General features: G+C 46.1%; 1 protein-coding gene across 1 annotated transcript in view; it reads right to left on the bottom strand.

Moving 5' to 3' along the window:
• The window catches only part of LOC140206429 (lysophosphatidic acid receptor 3-like), a 37722-nt gene that overhangs the window by 8254 nt on the left and 9613 nt on the right, over positions 1 to 19855 (bottom strand). The window contains exon 2 of the mRNA XM_072274797.1: positions 18063 to 18812. Coding sequence (XP_072130898.1) covers positions 18063 to 18798 — 736 coding nt within the window. The 5' untranslated portion in view covers positions 18799 to 18812. The remainder of the gene's footprint in view (positions 1 to 18062; positions 18813 to 19855) is intronic.

Consider the following 19855-nt stretch of genomic DNA (forward strand, 5'->3'; position numbering starts at 1 on the left):
TGGTGGTAAGGGAGGAAGTGTAAGGGCATGTGCAGCCCTTGTTCCGCTTACACGGATAAGTGCCAGGAGGGAGATCAGTGGGGAGGGATGGGGGGACGAATGTACAAGGGAGTCGCGTAGGGAGCAATCCCTGCGGAAAGCAGAGAGAGGGGGGAAGGGAAAGATGTGCTTAGTGGTGGGATCCCATTGAAGGTGGCGGAACTTACAGAGAATAATATGTTGGACCCGGAGGCTGGTGGGGTGGTAGGTGAGGACCAGGGGGACCCTATTCCTAGTGGGGTGGCGGGAGGATGGAGTGAGAGCAGATGTACGTGAAATGGGGGAGATGCGTTTGAGAGCAGAGTTGATGGTGGAGGAAGGGAAGCCCCTTTCTTTGAAAAAGGAGGACATCTCCCTTGTCCTGGAATGAAAAGCCTCATCCTGAGAGCAGATGCGACGGAGACGGAGAAATTGCAAGAAGGGGATGGCATTTTTGCAAGAGACAGGGTGAGAAGAGGAATAGTCCAGATAGCTGTGAGAACACCTACGCTCTGTCCGCCAGAGAAAACAGGATCTCCCAGTGGCCACACATTTTAATTCCACATCCCATTCCCATTCTGACGTGTCTATCCACGGCCTCCTGTACTGTAAAGATGAAGCCACACTCAGGTTGGAGGAACAACACCTTATATTCCGTCTGGGTAGCCTCCAACCTGATGGCATGAACATCGACTTGTCTAACTTCTGCTAATGCCCCACTTCCCCCTCGTACCCCATCCGTTATTTATTTTTATACACACATTCTTTCTCTTTCTCTCCTTTTTCTCCCTCTGTCCCTCTGACTATACCCTTGCCCATCCTCTGGGCTTCCCCCCACCTTTGTCTTTCTCCCTGGGCCTCCTGTCCCATGATCCTCTCATATCCCTTTTGCCAATCACCTGTCCAGCTCTTGGCTCCATCCCTCCCCCTCCTGTCTTCTCCTATCATTTTGGATCTCCCCCTTCCCCTCCCACTTTCAAATCTCTTACTAACTCTTCCTTCAGTTAGTCCTGACAAAGGGTCTCGGCCTGAAACGTCGACCGCACCCCTTCCTAGAGATGCTGCCTGGCCTGCTGCGTTCACCAGCAACTTTGATATGTGTTGCTTGAATTTCCAGCATCTGCAGAATTCCTGTTGTTTGCGTTTTTAAAACAAACTTCTATTGATGTGCGGTGGAGAGTAAATTGACTGGCTGTATCACAGCCTGCTATGGAAACACCGATCAGAAGCAGGTTTAATATCACTGGCATGTGTCGTCAGATTTCTTGTCTTTGCGGCAGCAGTACAATGTAATTCATAATAACAGAAAAAAACATCAGAGGGGAGGAAGCTGTTCCTGAATCATTGAGTGTGTGCCTTCGGGCTTCTGTACCTCTTCCCTGATGGTAGCAATGAGAAGAGGGCTTGTCCTGGGTGATGGGGGTCCTTAACGATGGATGCATCCCTCCTTGCAGATGTCCTGGATACTACAGAGGCTAGTTTCCATGATGGAGCTAAGTTTACAACTCAATGCAGCTTATTTCAATCCTGTACGATACCACCCCCACCCCCATACCAGACTGTGATGCAGCCAGTTCGAATGTTCTCCATGATGCATCTGTAGAAATTTGTAAGATATGCCCTTGAAAGAAAAGCCTACTAAAAGTAACGGATATGGCCCAGTCCATCACAGGTAAAGCCCTTCCCACCATTGAGCACATCTACATGGCACGTTGTTCCAGGAAAGCAGCATCCATCATCAGGGACCCCTGCCATCAGGCCATGCTCTCCTCTCACTGCTGCCATCAGGAAGAAGGTACAGGAACCTCAGGACCCACGCCACCAGGTTCAAGAACAGTTATTGCCCCTCAACCATCAGGCTCCTGAACCAGAGGGGATAACTTCACTCAATTTCTCTCACCCCATCATGGAACTGTTCCCACAACCTATGGACTTACTTCCAAAGGCTCTTCATCTCATGTTCTCAATATGTATTACTTATTTATTATTGTTATTTTTTTATTTTTGTGTTTACGTGGTTTGTTTTCTTTTGCACATTGTTTGTCTGTCTTGTATGTAATCTTTCATTGTATTTGTGTTTCTTTGACTGCCCGCAAGAAAAGGTATCTCAGGGTTGTATATGGTGACATAAATGTACTTTGATAGAACATTTACTTCGAATTTTGAACCTTGAACTTTGAAATCCTGCATCATGCCGAGAACTATCGGTGGAAAATAAACAACTATTTTCCAGTCAGGCCTTCAGACCCAGACACCAAATACAAAGGATTCTGCAGATGCTGGAAATATTGAGCAACACACAAAATGCTGGAGGAACTCTGCAGGTCAGGCAGCATCTATGGAGGGGAATAAACAGTCGACATTTGGGGCTGAGACTCTTCATCAGCTCTGGGTCCTTATTACTCAGTCCTTTTGCTAGAGTGCACTGTATAGTTTTGATCAAGGTCTCTTTTGGAGGGCTTTTACTATTGCTTGCGTGCCGGGGGGGGGTGCAAGTGGGGGGAGGAAGAAGGGGAGGGTCGATGTTTCTGGTGCTGCTCGTGTGTGGGAGGGGGGTGCTTTGGGCTTCCGATATTTCTAGCATTCACTCTTTGGGGTTTCTTGTTTCGTGGCTGTCTATGAAGAGTAAGAATTTCAGGTTTTATACTGTATATCTGTTATCGGTCAAGTAGGGGACCGTGCAGAATTCTGATTTGATGGAGACAGACGTGAGAGCACGGAGGAACATCTGGAAAACTTCTGAAATGCCCGCTTCGCCACCGCTGCTACTGTGTGGTAACCGGAATCTCCGGAGCAGAAGGCCCTGAAATCCTCGGCTTTATGTGTTTCAGCGGCCGGGGAGAGGTCGAAGGCGCTCGGCAGAGGATGGCGCTCGGGAGGCTGCTCAGAAGCTCGGAGTTTTCGGAAGGATGGACTCAGGGTCGGCTGTGGTCGGCTGCTTCCAAGGTATCGGCAAGTGGACAGTGCCTGGAGGTTTATGGCAGGGAGTTTCTCCCTTTTGCTGCCTGCTATCAGGGACTCAGGAGTCGATCGACTCGGGGACTTTTGAGACTTTTTTTTTACCGTGCCCATGGCCTGTTCTTCATCAAATTATGGTATTACTTTGCACTGCTGTAACTATATGTTATAATTATGTGGTTCTGTCAGTGTTAGTCTTTGGTCTGTCCTGTTTTCTGTGATATCACTCTGCAGAAACATTGTATCATTTCTTAATGCATGTATGTATTTCTAAATGACAATAAAAGAGGACTGAGTGTTCTCATAATCTAATCTAATAGATATTTTCTGATATTAAATTGAACCATTTACTCCACTTAGAACCATTTGGAATAAACCGTCAGCACTTTGGGCCAGTCCTGTTGATGGCTCTCTGCTGACCATGTGACTGTTTATTTCCCTGCATAAGTGCTGCCTGACCTGCTGAGTTCCTCCACCAATTTGTGCATAATGCTCAAGATCTCCAGTATCTGCAGAACGTCTTGTGTCTATAAGAGGGAAGGAAGCTATTTGGCCCTTTGCCAGCCATCCAGTCACTTATTTTCCCATAACCCTGTGTTTTTTAACTACCAAAACCACAAGTGCATCAGCTTCCACCTTCTTACAGGCAGTGGGTTCCAGATCACAACCAGTCCTTGGGTTAGAATCATGGCTTAATGATCATGAGGTCCTGACGAAGCATCTCAGCCTGAAATGTCGTCTGCTTATCCTCCTTCATAAATGCTGCCTGACCTGCTGAGTTCCTCCAACCCCAGAACAGGCCGTCTTTGGTTATGAGAGAGTTGAAGGTAATTCCTTCATTCTGCGCATTAACCTCGTGATCATAATTACATGAAATTCTGCAGACGCTGGAAATCCAGGGCCAGACACACAAAGCAGGGTACTACTTTCCGGGTGAATGATAGAGCACTGAGGAATGTGGTAGAATTGAGGGACCTGGGAATACAGATCCATAACTCTGCAAACCATAGAACCATAGAACCATAGAAACTACAGCATAGAAACAGACCCTTTGGCCCTTCTTGGCTGTGCCGAACCATTTTCTGCCTAGTCCCACTGACCTGCACACGGACCATATCCCTCCATACACCTCCCATCCATGTATCTGTCCAATTTATTCTTAAATGTTAAAAAAGAACCCGCATTTACCACCTCGTCTGGCAGCTCATTCCATACTCCCACCACTCTCTGTGTGAAGAAGCCCCCCCACTGTTCCCTTTAAACTTTTCCCCCCTCACCCTTAACCCACGTCCTCTGGTTTTTTTCTCCCCTTGCCTCAGTGGAAAAAGCCTGCTTGCATTCACTCTATCTATACCCATCATAATTTTATATACGTCTATCAAATCTCCCCTCATTCTTCTACTCTCCAGGGAATAAAGTCCTAACCTATTCAACCTTTCTCTGTAACTAAGTTTCTCAAGTCCCGGCAACATCCTTGTAAACCTTCTCTGCACTCTTTCAACCTTATTTATATCCTTCCTGTAATTTGGTGACCAAAACTGAACACAATACTCCAGATTCCGCCTCACCAATGCCTTATACAACCTCATCATAACATTCCAGCTCTTATACTCAATACTTCGATTAATAAAGGCCAATGTACCAAAAGCTCTCTTTACGACCCTATCTACCTGTGACGACACTTTTAGGGAATTTTGCATCTGTATTCCCAGATCCCTCTGTTCCACTGCACTCCTCAGTGCCTTACCATTAACCCTGTATGTTCTACGTTGGTTTGTCCTTCCAACGTGCAATACCTCACACTTGTCTGCATTAAACTCCATCTGCCATTTTTCAGCCCATTTTTCCAGCTGGTCCAAGTCCCTCTGCAGGCTCTGAAAACCTTCCTCACTGTCTACTACACCTCCAATCTTTGTATCATCAGCAAATTTGCTGATCCAATTTACCACATTATCATCCAGATCATTGATATAGATGACAAATAACAATGGACCCAGCACTGATCCCTGTGGCACACCACTAGTCACAGGCCTCCACTCTGAGAAGCAACTCTCTGGTTTCTTCCATCGAGCCAATGCCTAATCCAATTTACCACCTCTCCATGTATACCTAGCGACTGAATTTTCCTAACTAACCTCCCATGCGGGACCTTGTCAAAGGCCTTACTGAAGTCCATGTAGACAATATCCACTGCCTTCTCTTCATCCACTTTACTGGTAACCTCCTCGAAAAACTCCAATAGATTGGTCAAACATGACCTACCACGCACAAAGCCATGTTGACTCTCCCTAATAAGCCCCTGTCTATCCAAATGCTTGTAGATTCTGTCTCTTAGTACTCCCTCCAATAACTTACCTACTACTGACGTTAAACTCACCGGCCTATAATTTCCCGGATTACTTTTCGATCCTTTTTTGAACAACGGAACAACATGAGCCACTCTCCAATCCTCCGGCACTTCATCTGTAGACAGCGACATTTTAAATATTTCTGCCAGGGCCCCCTCAATTTCAACACTAGTCTCCTTCAAGGTCCGAGGGAATACCCTGTCAGGTCCCGGGGATTTATCCACTTTAATTTTCCTCAAGACAGCAAGCACCTCCTCCTTTTCAATCTGTACAGTTTCCATGGTCTCACTACTTGATTCCCTCAATTCCATAGATTTCATGCCAGCTTCCTTAGTAAATACAGACGCAAAAAAACTATTTAAGATCTCCCCCATTTCCTTTGGTTCCGCACAAAGCCGACCACTCTGATCTTCAAGAGGACCAATTTTATCCCTTACAATCCTTTTGCTCTTAATATACTTGTAAAAGCTCTTTGGATTATCCTTCACTTTGACTGCCAAGGCAACCTCATGTCTTCTTTTTGCCCTCCTGATATCTTTCTTAAGTATTTTCTTGCACTTCTTATACTCCTCAAGCACTTGATTTACCCCCTGTTTCCTATACATTTCATACAACTCCCTCTTCTTCTTTATCAGAGTTGCAATATCCCTTGAGAACCAAGGTTCCTTATTCCTATTCAATTTGCCTTTAATCCTGACAGGAACATACAAACTCTGCACTCTCAAAATTTCCCCTTTGAAGGCTTCCCACCTACCGATCACATCTTTGCCAGAGAACAACCTGAATGTAGCATCACAGGTCATAGGTTTGATCATTAGCCTTCACAAATAAGGACGTTTAGTACAGAAGACATAGGAGCAGATTTAGGCCATTCAGCCCATCGAGCTGGCCCTGTCATTTGATCATGGCTGATTTATCTCTCTTCTCAGCCCCATTCTCCTGCCTTCTCCTCGTAACCTTTGATGCCCTGACTAATCAAGAACCTGTTAACCACCGCATTAAATATACCCACGTGGCCAAGTGGTTAAGGCATTGGACTAGCGACTTGAAGGTCGTGAGTTCAAGCCCCAGCCAAGGCAGTGTGTTGTGTCTTTGAGCAAGGCACTTAATCACACAGTGCTCTGCGACGATGCTGGTGCCAAGCTGTATGGGTCCTAATGCTCTTCCCTTGGACAACATTGGTGTCGTGGAGAGGGGAGACTTGCAGCATGGGCAACTGCTGGTCTTCCATACAACCTTGCCCAGGCCTGCACCCTGGAGAGTGAAGACTTTCCAGGCGCAGATCCATGGTCTCGCAAGACTAACGGATGCCTTTATTTATTTAAATATACCCAATGCTTTGGCAATGAATTCCACAGATTGAGCAGCTAAAGAAAACCTTCCTTATCTCTGTTCTAAAGGGATGTCCATTCTAAGGCTGTGCCTCCTGGTCCCAGACTTCGCCGCTATAGGAAGTACCCTCTCCACACCCACTCTATCTGGGCCTTTCAATATTCGATAGGTTTTAATGAGATTCCCCTCTCTTTCTTCTAAGATTTTTGAATTCAGCATACAGTCCTGATGTCTGCCATCTGCTGACATGGAAGATGAAATGCCAGGAGGTCGGTCCGGTGGTGTAATGCTTTCCAGTGCCAGCGACTCGGGCTCAATTCCTGCCACAGTCTGTAAGGAGTTTGTTCCGCGTGGATTTCCTCCGGGTGCTCCGATGTCCTCCCACATTCTAAGGCACATGGGCGAGGGCTGGCAAGTTGCAGGCATGCTTCGGTGCCAAAGTGTGGCGACACTTGCAGACGGCCCCAAGAGCTACCCTCACTGACAGAAACAACTCCTTTTACTAAACTGTACGTTTCGATGTACATGTGACAAATACAACTTATCTTTATCTTTGAGAGAAAAGCCCTTGTTCAGAAATATGCCCGCAAGGAAATGGATCTCATATGTACTTAGATAATAAATTTACTTTGAACTTAGAACTTTTTGAACTTTATAGTTTTTAATACAAGTCCTTATTTTAAAAAAATCTCACTGTTATCATCGGTTTGAATTTGAAATGAAGTTGTTTTCTTTTTAACACAAATCAGAGCATTTTCCTGGAATTCATGTACTCCACCCATCTTATGTGATCTCAGGAGATAAATTTCTTTGTAAACATGTTTCATCCTGACTCTGAGGAGTTTTGACTACTGACGACTCCGGACTATGGTCCCTTGTGGTGAACTTCACAGTGTTTTAGTAGTTTCCTCTGAGCCTGTTTCAGCTTGTGCGAGGGAGTGTATCTTGCTGGCGAGGTGTGGGACAGGCTGAGGCCCTGCTTCCTCGGAGAATGGGTTCGAACGGCCGACAGCAGCCAGACACACCTTCGGTGTTTCCCAAACCTGCTGCATTGCTGGCCAGCACGGCAAGTGAGCAAGTCGCAGCAGGATCCTAAAAACGCGCCCACCTTCAACCACGCTGGGCGCCAGTGTGGCCCCGCAAACTTGACAGAGTCTTAGAGAAACACAGCCCAGAAAAAGGCCTTTCAGCTCAACTAGTCCGTGCTGAACCATTTAAACTGCCTCCTCCCACTGGCCTGCACCAAGACCATAGCCCTCCATACCCCTACCATCCGTGTGTCTATCCCAGCTTCCCGTAAACATTGAAATTGAGCTTGCGTGCTCCACTTGTGCTGGCAGCCTCACCACCCTCTGAGTGAAGACGTTCTCATGATCTCCTTAAACCTTTCACCTTTCACTCTTAACCCATGACCTCTAGTCGTAGTCCCAACCAACATCATTGGAGAAAGTCTGCTTGCATTCACCCTACCTATACCCCTCATAATTTTGTATACCTCTATCAAATCTCCCCTCTGTCTTCTACATCCTAAGGAACACAGTCCTGACCTATTCAATCTTTCCTTGTAACTCAGGTCCCTCAGCCCTGGCAATATCCTTGTAACTGTTTGGTGCATAGAAATTTGAACAGCGCAGCACAGGATTAGGTCCTTCAGCCCAAATTTTCTGTGCTGACCACAATGCCAAATTAAACGAATCCTCTGCCTTCATATGATCTGCATCCCTCTATTTCCTACCTGTTCATGTACCTACCTGAACGTCTCTTGCATGCCAATATTTTCACTGTTTCCAGCGCCACCCAGGCACCCACTCTACCTGTGTAAAAAAAAATCTTGCTTCGCACATCTCCTTTAAAATTTCCCCGTCTCACCTTAAAGCTACACCCAGTGGCCACTTTATTAGGTACACTTGTACACCTGCTCGATAATGCAAAAAAAAAACAATCAGCCAATCATGTGGCAGTAATTCAAAGCATAGAAGCATGCAGACAGTTGTTCAGATCAAACATCAGAATGGGGAAGAAATGTGATCTAAGTGACTTTGACTGTAGAATGATTGTTGGTGCCAGACGGGGTGGTTTGAGTATCTCAGAAACTGCTGATCTGGGATTTTCACACACAACAGTCTCTAGGGTTTACAGAGAATGGTGGGAAAAACAAACAAAAAGCACCCAGTGTGTGGCAGTTCTGTGGGGGAAAATGCCTTATTAATGAGAGAGGTCAGAGAATGGCCAGACTGGTTCAAGCTGACAGGAAGGTGACAGTAAATCAAATAACACACGTTACAACAGCAGTGTGCAGAAGAGCATCTCTGAGTGCACAACACATCGAACATTGAAGTGGACTGGCTACAGCAGCAGAAGACCATGAACTTACAGGTCCAGCAAGTTACAGGCAGGTCCAGGATGTACATAATAAAATAGCCACTGAGTCTTCTAACATTTGACATTTTAACCTGGGGAAAGATTCTGACAGTTGTCCCTACCTATACACAGAACACAGAACGTAGAACAGTACAGCACAGTAAGGCCCTTTGGCCCTCAATGTTGTGCCAACCCTTTAATCTAAAATCAGTCTAACCTTCCTTCCCACATATCCCTCCATCTTTTTTCCTATCTGAGGGTTTCTTACATACCCCTAATATGTCAGCCTCAAGCAGTGCATTCCAACTTCTCCTGATAGTTCATGCCCTCTAATTCAGGTGAATCTCGTCTGCAGCCTCTCCAAAGCCCCCATATCTTCTCCATACACACATTGGTCTTCATCAAGGGGCTCCCAGTACAAAGGGTGAGCAGCTTTAAGTTCCTGGGTGTCAAAATCTCTGAAGATCTACCCTGGGTCTAACACATTGATGCAATTACAAAGAAGGCATGGCAGTGGCTATATTTCATTCGGAGTTTGTATACATCACCAAAGACCAGCAAACTTAGATAGATGTTCTGTGGAGAGCATTCCAACTAGTTACAGCACCATCTGACATGGAGGGGCCATGATAGCTAGCAGTTAGCACAATGCTTTACAGTACCAGTGACCCAGGTTCAATTTCCGCCGCTGCCTGTAAGGAGTTTGTACGTTCTCCCCGTGACCGCGTGGGTTTCCCTCGCACCTTGCAGAGACATACCAGTTCGTAGGCTAAGCGATCATTGTAAATTGTCCTGTGATTAGGAGTTTATGGGCGGTGTAGCTCATGGGGCCAGAAGAGTCCACTCTGTGCTGTATCTCAATAAAATAAAATGGAAAAAGTACTGTGTGGCGTACCCTGACTGGTTGCAACACCATCTGGTGTATGGGGGCTCCGAGTCACAGAAACAGCTGTAGAGCAGTGGACGCTCAGCCTGCTCCATCAGGGGCACTGGGCTCCCCATCATCGAAGATAACTTCAATAGGCAATGCCTCAGAAAGGTGGCATCCATAATTGAGGACATGTCCTCTTCTCATTGCTACCATCAGGGAGGAGCCTGACGACACCATATTTTAGGAAAAGCTTTTCCTTTCCAGCATCAGATTTCTGAAGATTCAGCATGACATCGAAAGCTCTGGCAAATTTCTATCGAGGTGTATTTATTGCTTATTTATTTGTTATGATTCTTTCTTTTTGTATTTGCAAAGTTTGTTGTCTGGTTGAACACCCAACTTGGTGCAGTCTTTCATTGATTCTGTTATGGTTATTATTCTATGGATTTATTGAATATGCCCGCAAGAAAATGAATCTCAGGGCTGTATATGGTGACATATATGTACTTTGATAATAAATTTACTTGGAACTTTGAACTTAATACAAAGCAACATAATGGAATCTATGAAAACCCGCACACAACAAAGAAAGACAAAAAGGCAGTGTGCGGAAAACACCAAACCATGCAAATACAAAAAGGAAAAAGTAAACAAAATGATAATAATAAATAAATAAGCAGTAAATATTGAGAACATGTCATCAAGAGTGCTTGAAAGTGAGTCCATAGGTTGTGGAATCAGTTCAATGGTGGGGCGAGTGAAGTTATCCCCTCTGGTTCAGGAGCCTGATGGTTGAGGGGTAATAACTGTTCCTGAACCTGATGGTGTGGGTCCTGAAGCTCCTGTACCTCCTTCCTGATGGCAAAAGTGAGAAGAGAGCGTGGCCTGGTTGCCTCTGTATAGCTGAGTAAGGCCTTGGTTGATCTGATGGTAATTTCAAGTCCACATTCACACCTATCCTAGGTAATCTTTCACTGCCTCAATTATCATGAAACCGTCTCTGCTCCCCGCCAGGCCGCCCCCACCTTTGAGGAAGGGGATTTTCCAGAAATTATTTCTTTCCTTATTTTTCTCTCACAGCTGGTAAACCTTGAGAAATACATGTAACTCACTCCCACTTTTTCTTTCTCAATCTGGGGCCTTCCAAGTTAGTTTCTATGGCCACTGTTGCTATTGGCAACCATGGTAAGAGATTTTAGGGAGGAATTAGTGAAAAGAACGTGGGCCAGATTTTGAAAGTGAGGTGTGGAGGCTGACTTCACTTGGGTGGAATAAATAAGTCAACACGTTCTGGGCTTAACTCCGCCATGGATGGTACCAAGCGTGGCTGTGAAAGGATGAGGGTGGGGCATAGGGCGAGCAGCCGCATGCCATTAAAACCCTGAGCTACAGAAATGACAACAGAAGCTCCAAAGGCTTCATCCCTGGGAAAGCAAGGATCTTCACCTGGAAGACATTACAAGTCATGTGGTAAAGAGGAAATCACAGAGCTGATCAACCTTCGGCCCAGGAGAAAGGACTCTGGTGAGCTGCTGTCAGCGGCCTATGTCCCAGTAAGGGTGATGGGCTTAAGAAACTCCTCGGTTTAAGGAGTAAAATTGGAATTGTCAGGGATATTCACCACAAGAGATAATTCTGCAGATCTGCTGTGGACCAAGGGTCCTGGGCTAACGAGCCTTGGAGGCAGAGCTGTGGCTGGATGGAGATAGGGGTCCCATCACAACAACCATGGCTGGTCATGTGTCATGGTAAGCACAGTGGTTAGCGTGATGCTGTTACATCTGGCACTGTCTGTAAGGAGTTTGTACATCTTCCTCGTCAGCTGCATGGGTTTCCTCCAGGAGCCCTAGACCAAAGACATACCAGTCAGTAGGCTAATTGGTCATTGTAAATTGTCCTCTGACCAGGTTAGTGGGTTGCTGGGTGGTGTGGCTTCCTTCAGTTGGAAGAGTCTGCTCTGTGTGGCATCTCGAAATAAATAAATAAATGTCCTGTTCAATCCCGGTGGTCGTCGCTGGTGGTGAAGTGGGTGGGGAGCAGGGGGAAGGTTAAGTCACATCTTGCCTGACAAATCTGTTTGAATTCTTTGAGGAAATCTCTATTACTAGGGAGAAAGTGCCTGGGCAGTGAAAAGATCTGAGGGTGGATAAGTCACCTGGACCAGATAGACTACACCACAGGGTTCCAAAAGAGGTAGCTAAAAGAGATCGTGGAGGCATTAGTAATGATCGTTCAAGAATCGCTGGATTCTGGAACGTTTCCAGAGGACTGGAAAGCTGTGAAGGTCATTCCAGGCTTTCAGAAGAGAGGGAGGGGAAAAAAAAAAGGAAATTATAGGCCAGTTAGCTGGACTTCAGTGGTTGAGAAGATGCTGGAGTCGATTGTTAAGGACGTGGTTTCAGGGTACTTGGAAGCAAGTGATAAAATTCATCAAAGTCAGTATGGTTTCCTTAAGAGGAAATTTTGACTGACAAACTGATGGAATTCTTTGAGGAAATACCAGGCAGGATAGAGAAAGGAGAGTCAGTGGATGTTGTTTACTTGGATCTCCATAAGGCTATTGAGGCCCTTGACAAGGTGCTGCATATAAGGCTGCTAACCAAGGTAAGGGCCATGGCATTGGAGAAAAGGTGCCAACATGGACAGAAAATTGGCTGTCTGGCAAAAAGCAAACAATGGGAATAAAGGGGCACTTTTCTGGTTGGCTGCCAGTGACTAGTTGTGTCCCGCAAGGATCAGTGTTGGGACCGCTTCCTTTTCACGTTATACGTGAATGACTTGGATGATGGAATTGATAGTTTGTGGCCAAGTTGGCAGATGAGACAAAGATAGGTGGAGGGGCAGGTCGTGTTGGGGAAGCAATGAGTCTGCAGAAGAAGATAGATTGTGATAATGGACAAAAAAGTGGCAGATGGAATACAGTGCAGGGAAGTGTATGATCGTGCACTTTCGATAGAAGGTATAAAAGCGTAGACTATTTTCTAAATGGAGTAAAATCAGAAATCAGAGGTGCAAAGAGACTTGAGAGTCCTAGTGCAGGATTCCCTAAAGGTTAGCTTGCAGATTGAGTTGGTGGTGAGGAAGGCAAATGCAGGGTGGTGAGGACTAGAATACAAAAGCAAGTATGTAATGCTGGAGCATTATAAGACACTGGTGAGGCTTCACTGGTGAGCAGCTATTGAACCCATATCTAAGAATGGATGTGCTGGCTTTGGAGAGGGTCCAGAAACAAGCTCCTCGGCCCAACCAGTCCGTGCCAAATGGTTATTCTACCTAGTCCCATTGACCTGCACCAAAACTCTCCATACCCCTCCCATCCTTGTACCTATCCAAATTTCCTTTAAGTGTTGCACTCAAACACACACCCAGTACTCCTGCTAGTAGCAATTCCATTCCTGAACCACCCTCAGGTCAAGTTCCCCCTTGTTACCCTCAAATATTATGGATTACAGGCGGAACAGAGACAGGGTCTCTGTCAGTGGGTCACCATCAATGGGTCTGCAGTTGAGAGTGTGAGTAGTTTCAAATTCCTCGGTATACACCTCACTGAAGATCTCACCTGGACTGTGTGGCAAAAAAAAGCACAACAGTGTATCTTCTACCTCAGGCAACTGAAGAAGTTCGGCATTAGCCCCCAGGTTCTCAAGATCTTCAACAGGGGCACTGCTGAGAGTAACCTGACTGGCTGTCTCACCGCGTGGTGTGCGAACTGCGCCAACCTTGATCGCTGGGCACTGCAGGGAGTGGTACGGACAGCCCAGCACATCTGTGGACATGACTTCCCTCCATTGAGAACACTTACAGAAGCAGGGTGCAGAACGAAGGCCCAGAGGTTCATCAGGGACACCAATCACACCAGCCGTAAACTGTATCAGCTGCTTTTGTCTGGCAAACAGTACCGCAGCATTAAAGCCAGCAGGCTACGGGACAGCTTCTTTCTACAAGCCATTAGATTTATAAATTCACATGTCTGACTACAGCGACAGAGTCATAATGCAAAGATTTTGACTCCCTCATGTTGTGCGACGGATGTCAGATTTAAATAAATAAATAAATGTTTCACCTTTCACCCTTAACCTATGGCCTCCAGTTCTAATCTCACTCAACCTCAGAGAAAGAAAGCCTGCTTGTATTTACCCTCTCTATACCCCTCATAATTCTGAATGCCTCTATGAAATCTCTCAATCTCCTATGCTTCAGGGTGTGAAGTTCTTATAACTCAGGGCCTCAATTTCTAGCAACATCCTTGTAAATTTTCTCTGAACTCTTCCATTCTTATTAACATCTTTCCCCCATCTAGGTATATCTCCTCCTAGTGAGAGAAAATCTCAACCTCACCTGCATCTCCCCCAATCGGGGCCATGTAGTTGTTGAAGGAAGATGCAGGGGGAGAGGTTTAGCAACCTCTCTGTTTGCAGAGGAACAGTGCCCAGGTCTGGGGAGGGCTGAGGGAATTAGAATCACATTGGAGTAGTTCCCAATGAATGAACGAATTTGGTTTGGAAGGGGGAGATAGCTGGCATAAAGAGGTTGGGTGGGGGTCAGGAAATGAAGAGGGGAAATGCAGGGAGTAAAAGCCAGCGAATGATGGGCGGATCCAGGTCAGGGAGAACGGCAGGCAGATGAGGACTGGGTTGATGCAGAAGCTGAAAGTGGCAGATGGAGTTGACAAGGGGCCGAAGAAGATGGGATGAGAAGGTTTAAAGTTGAAAGTGCATTTATTATCAAAGTTGTTGCTGTTGTTCCTCTCCACTTGCCTCAGAACCTGATGCGGATGCCACTAAACCACCGGCCAGCTCATTTATTGTCAAAATACGTAGACTGCTATCTGACACGGCGGAATGGGGTGGCGGGAGGACTCGTAGAGCAGGGTTGAGTAGTGGGAGACAGTGTGTGTGTGAGGGGCGCAGTGGGGTGAAGAGAAGGGTTGGAAGAGAAAGAAAAGCGGAGGCCAGGTCATTGGGTGTATTTAAGGTGGAGGTTGATAGGTTCTCAATTAGTCAGGGTGTGAAAGGTTACGGAGGGAATGCAAGGAGAATGGGGTTGAAGTGGAAAATGGAACTGCCACAATGAAATGGTGGGGCAGACTCCATGGGCTGAATGGCCTAATTCTTCTCCTGTCTCTTATGCTCTATATACAACATTGAGACACATCTTCCTGCAAACAGCCACAAATCAAAGAAACACAACAGAATCCATGAAAATCCCCCCACACAATGAAGTGTGACAAACATCCAGTAAAAGAACAAATCGTGCAAACAGTAATAAGTACACAAATAATATCAGTAAACAAATAGTACCGTAAACAAATGATTCAGAGAAAGGAGAAGAAGGTGAGAATTGAAAAAGGCAGGGAGGTGGGGAGGGGAGCATTGGGGGGTGTGTGTGGCTGACAGACAGATGTTGAGGGAGAAGGTGGGGAGAGGGGAACGTAGGTGATGGGGGCCAGTTGGATCAGGCTGGAAATCTGAGAGTTCGATGTTCATGCCGGCAGAATGGAGTCTGCCCAGGCAGAATGTGAGGTGATGACCCTATAATTTTCATTTCTCTGTGACCTGGGAGAGGTTTCCCACCTGACTCAGTCCAAGGGCTCACGTGACGGCATTTAGTGCATTGCATGAATCAGAGGCTTCAGTTTGTATTGGTTCCAACACAGTGATACAATCACGAAGAAGGCACACCAGTGACTATACTTCAGTAGGAATTTGAGGAGACTTGGAATGCCACCATATTTCTACAGATGGACCGTGGAGAGGCTGCATTGCCGTACGGAGGGGCCACTGCACAGGATCAGAAAAAGCTGCAGGAAGTTGTTGTAAATAACCACGTCCATCATGAGCACTAGCCTCCCCAGCTTCCAAAGCACCTTCAAGACATGAAACCTTCAGAAAGACAGCACCCATCGTAAGAACTCCATCACCCAGGACATGCCCTCTTCTTATTGCTACCATCAGGACAGACACACGGGATTCTGAAGACACACATTCGACGTTTCAGGAACAGCTTCTTCCCCTCCACCATCAGATTTCTGAATGGACAATGAACCCACAAACACTACCTCACTACTTCTTCTCTCTTTTTATATGTATATTTCTTCAGAATCAGAATCAGGTTTAATATCACTGGCATATGTCGCAAAATTTGTTGTTTTGCCACAGGTGTACATTGTAATATATAATTAAAAAACTATTAATTCTTATATATATGTGTAATAATGTGTGTACTAAGGTAGTGTAAAATGACAGCAGAGCAAAAATACTCTTATTGTAATTTATTATATTTTATATATTGTACTGTACTGCTGTTGCAAAACAACAAATTTCATGTTACATATCAGAGATAATAAACCTCTGATTCTGATTTTTCTTGAATAGCTTCTTTGTAAAACCTCCCAGCTGTTCCCCGCTTGCCCCTGGTGAATTAGTGCACCCTTCTACAGACAGAGATATCATCAGACCTGTTGCTCTGACTCATCACCTCACCGGTGAGGTGTCAGAACGCATTTCAGTTTCTAGGCCGGCACACCCACAGTGGGTACAAGCCTCAGCAAGTCCTCTGAGCTCACAGAACAGATTCCCCATTGTCCTCCTCCTCTAGGCTTCTCAGTCCTGTGTTCAGCGAATCTTCTTTCTCCAACAAAGACCCACAAAACAGGTTTGGCTCCTTTCCTTCAAGACTGTTCCCCATGCTGTCTGACCTGCTGACTTGCTCCATCATTTTGTGTGAGTTGCTCAAGATTTCCAGCATCGCAGATTCTCCTGTTTTTAGATTCAATTGGACTTTCCATTCCCATTCCAGCAAGTCTGTCCATGGCCTACTCTCCTGCCACACTCAGATTGGAGGAGCAACAACTTATATTCCACCTGGGAAGCCTTGAACCTGATGGCATGAACATCGATTTCTCAAATTTCTGGTAATTTCTCACCTCTCCCTTCTCCCTTTTTCCGTTCCCCATTTTGGTTCAGCTGTTACATCTTCTCTTCCCATAGGCCCATCACTTCCCTCTGGTGCTCCCTCTCCTTCCCTTTCTCTTACTAATCTCCAGAGTATATGAGTCCAACCAAAATACCTAATCTTCTTCATCAGACAATCCTTGTGTTCACAAAAATCAGCCAAGTGACCCTCCTCTGAACTGCCTCCGTTTCGGTGGAGACCCAAGAGGCTGCAGGTGCTGGAATTCTGAGAAACAAACATAGAACTTAGAACAGTGCAACACAATCCAGGCCCTTCAGCCCACAATGTTGTCCTGACCTTCTAACCTATTCTAAAATCAATCTAACCCTTAAACCTGCCCCACCAGTCATTGTGATTTATAGTGGTCTAAACTCCCCTTCTCCGCCAGTTTCTTATGGCCTTCAAATCCTCAATCTTTATCTATTTCTTGTTCAATTGTAGAACATAGAACAGCACAGGCCCTCAGGCCCACAATGTTGTACTGTCTTGCTAACCTAATCTAATCTAATCTACTTTATTCTAAAATCAGTCTAACCCCTCCCTCCCACATAACCCTCCATTTTTCTATCATCCAGTGCCTATCTAAGAGGCTCTTAAATGCCTCAGTGGCCACTTTGGTAAGTACCTCCTGCACTTAGCGAAGTGGCCACGGGTGTATGTTTGCGGTCTGCTGCTGCTGTAGCCCATCACTTGAAGGTTCGACGTGCCGTGCATTCAGGGATGCTCTTCTGCACACCACTGTTGTAACGTGTGGTTATTTGCGTTACTGTCAGCTAAAACCAGTCTGGCCATTCTCCTCTGACCTCTCTCATTAACAAGGCGTTAACATCTAAAGAACTGCCGCTCACTGGACGTTTTCTGCATTTCACACCTTTCTCTGTAAACTCCAGAGGCTGTTGTGCATGAAAACACCAACAATCATTCCATGGTCAAAGTCACTTTAGATCACTTTTATTCCCCATTTTGATGTTTGTTCTGAGCAACAACTGAAGCTCCTGACCATATCTAAGTGCTTTTCTAACTGAGTTGCTGCTACGTGACTGGCTGATTAGATATTTGCACTAACAAGCCGGTGTGCAGGTATACCTAATAAAATAGCCACTGAATTATGGCTAAGAGGAGAATGGGGTTGGGAGGAATAATAAATCAGGCATGATGAAATGGCAGAGTAGACTTGATGGGCCGAGTGGCCTAATTCTGCTCCTATGGTGTGGACTTACCAAGCACGGTTATGATGGTCTTCACCAGCTGCATCGGCATTTTCCTGCGTTTGATGGAACCGGTGGTGTGGGACGATATCTTCGAAGTTTTCTTCCTTACGTAAGTGTAGATGCGCAAATACATGACGGTGGTGATGCAGAGCGTGAGGAGATTAAGCAGAGACCAGAAGATTAGGAAGCTGCGGCTGTAGATGGGCACCAGCGCAGAGCAGGTTCTGATGTCGCAGATGCAGTTCCAACCCATGTTGGGAATAGTGGTCATGACGACGGCCATGGCCCAGATGCCCAGGATGAGGCAGAAGACGCGGCGCTTGGACAGCGTGCTGTGCAGTTGCATCTTTATGACCGAGTAGTAGCGCTCGATCGCTATGACCAGCAGGTTGTAGATGGACGCGCTCAAGCTGACATCCAGCAACGCCTGCCGCAAGAAGTACACCTGCACGGACAACATCCGGCCCAGCTTCCCGGTGTGCAGCAAGAGGAAGGTGTAGGCCAGGCTGGCGAAGATGTCAGCTGCCGCCAGGTTGGCGAGCAGGTAGTAGTAGGGGAAGTGGAACTGCTTGTTGAGCAGGATCACAAAGATGATGATCACATTGAACAGGAAAATGAACACGATGCAAATGCCACCGATTCCTAACCCAACGTAATAGGTTGTGTCTGAGTTGTCCTTGAGAGAATCATTCTGATTGAGATCATAGAAGAACTTCATGGATTCGTTATAGTAACAGTTGGACATCCTTCTGTGCAAACCTGTAAAGAAAGATTTGCAAATAGGTTAAAAATCTTTCCACAACTTCTGAAAGATTTTCAGAATCAGAATCAGGTTTAACATCGCTGGCATGTGTTGTGAAATTTAACTTTGCAGCAGCAGTACAACACAATACATGATAATAGAAAAAAACTGTGAATTACATGAAGTCTATATATTAAATAGTTAAATTAACTAAGTAGTGCAAAAATAGAAATTAAAAAATAGTTCCTGGGTTTAATGTCCATTCAGAAATTGAATGGCAGAGAGGAAGAAGCTGTTCCTGAAATGTTGGGAGCATGCCTTCACACTTCAGTACTGCCTTCCAGATGGCAGCAATAAGAAGAGGGCATGAGCTGGGTGATGGGGTGGTCCTTAATCATGGGTGCCGCCTTTTTGAGGCATCGCCTATTGAAAATGTCCTGGATGCTGTGGAGGCTAATGACTATGATGGAGCTGACTAAGTTTACAACTCTCTGCAGCTTCCTTCGATCCTGTGCAGTAGCCATCCCACACCCCCCATGCCAGCCGGTGATGCAGCCAGTAAGAACTTTGTGGGAGAAACTGGACAATGACCTTCCATCGGACGGGGTCAACCACGGGCGCTGCATCCCCGCTGTTTACGTCGAAGTCACGCCAGCCAGGGCAGTGCAATACGGAGAGCAAACGGTTACCCGTGCAGCAGGCTCCCCCTCTCCACCCAAACAATTGGCAGAGACTGATACAGTTTGGCACCGGTGGACCAGTGGCATCACAGGAATTGCCAGTCAACATGGAACGCAACATGAGATTGTCCTAGGCACTCCGGCTCCAGAAGCCTTCCCCGTGAGCGGGTACGGCCACAAGGCAGTGGAGGTTTGAGATCAGAGCTTTCCTTCTCCTAGACGAGCTGCAATCACATCTGACGAGCCCCGTCTACCTGAACTGATTGTCTTTAAGGCGACAGTAACCCGCTTTTTCTCCCTTCTCCTGTCAGTGGAAACAGTTCTGCCAGGCTTAGTAATTAAACCACACGTGAAGGCCAGGAGCTGGACTTGGTTGTCGG

This window comes from Mobula birostris, chromosome 12 (genome assembly GCF_030028105.1).
Source record: "Mobula birostris isolate sMobBir1 chromosome 12, sMobBir1.hap1, whole genome shotgun sequence".
Classification (NCBI taxonomy): Eukaryota; Metazoa; Chordata; class Chondrichthyes; order Myliobatiformes; family Myliobatidae; genus Mobula; species Mobula birostris.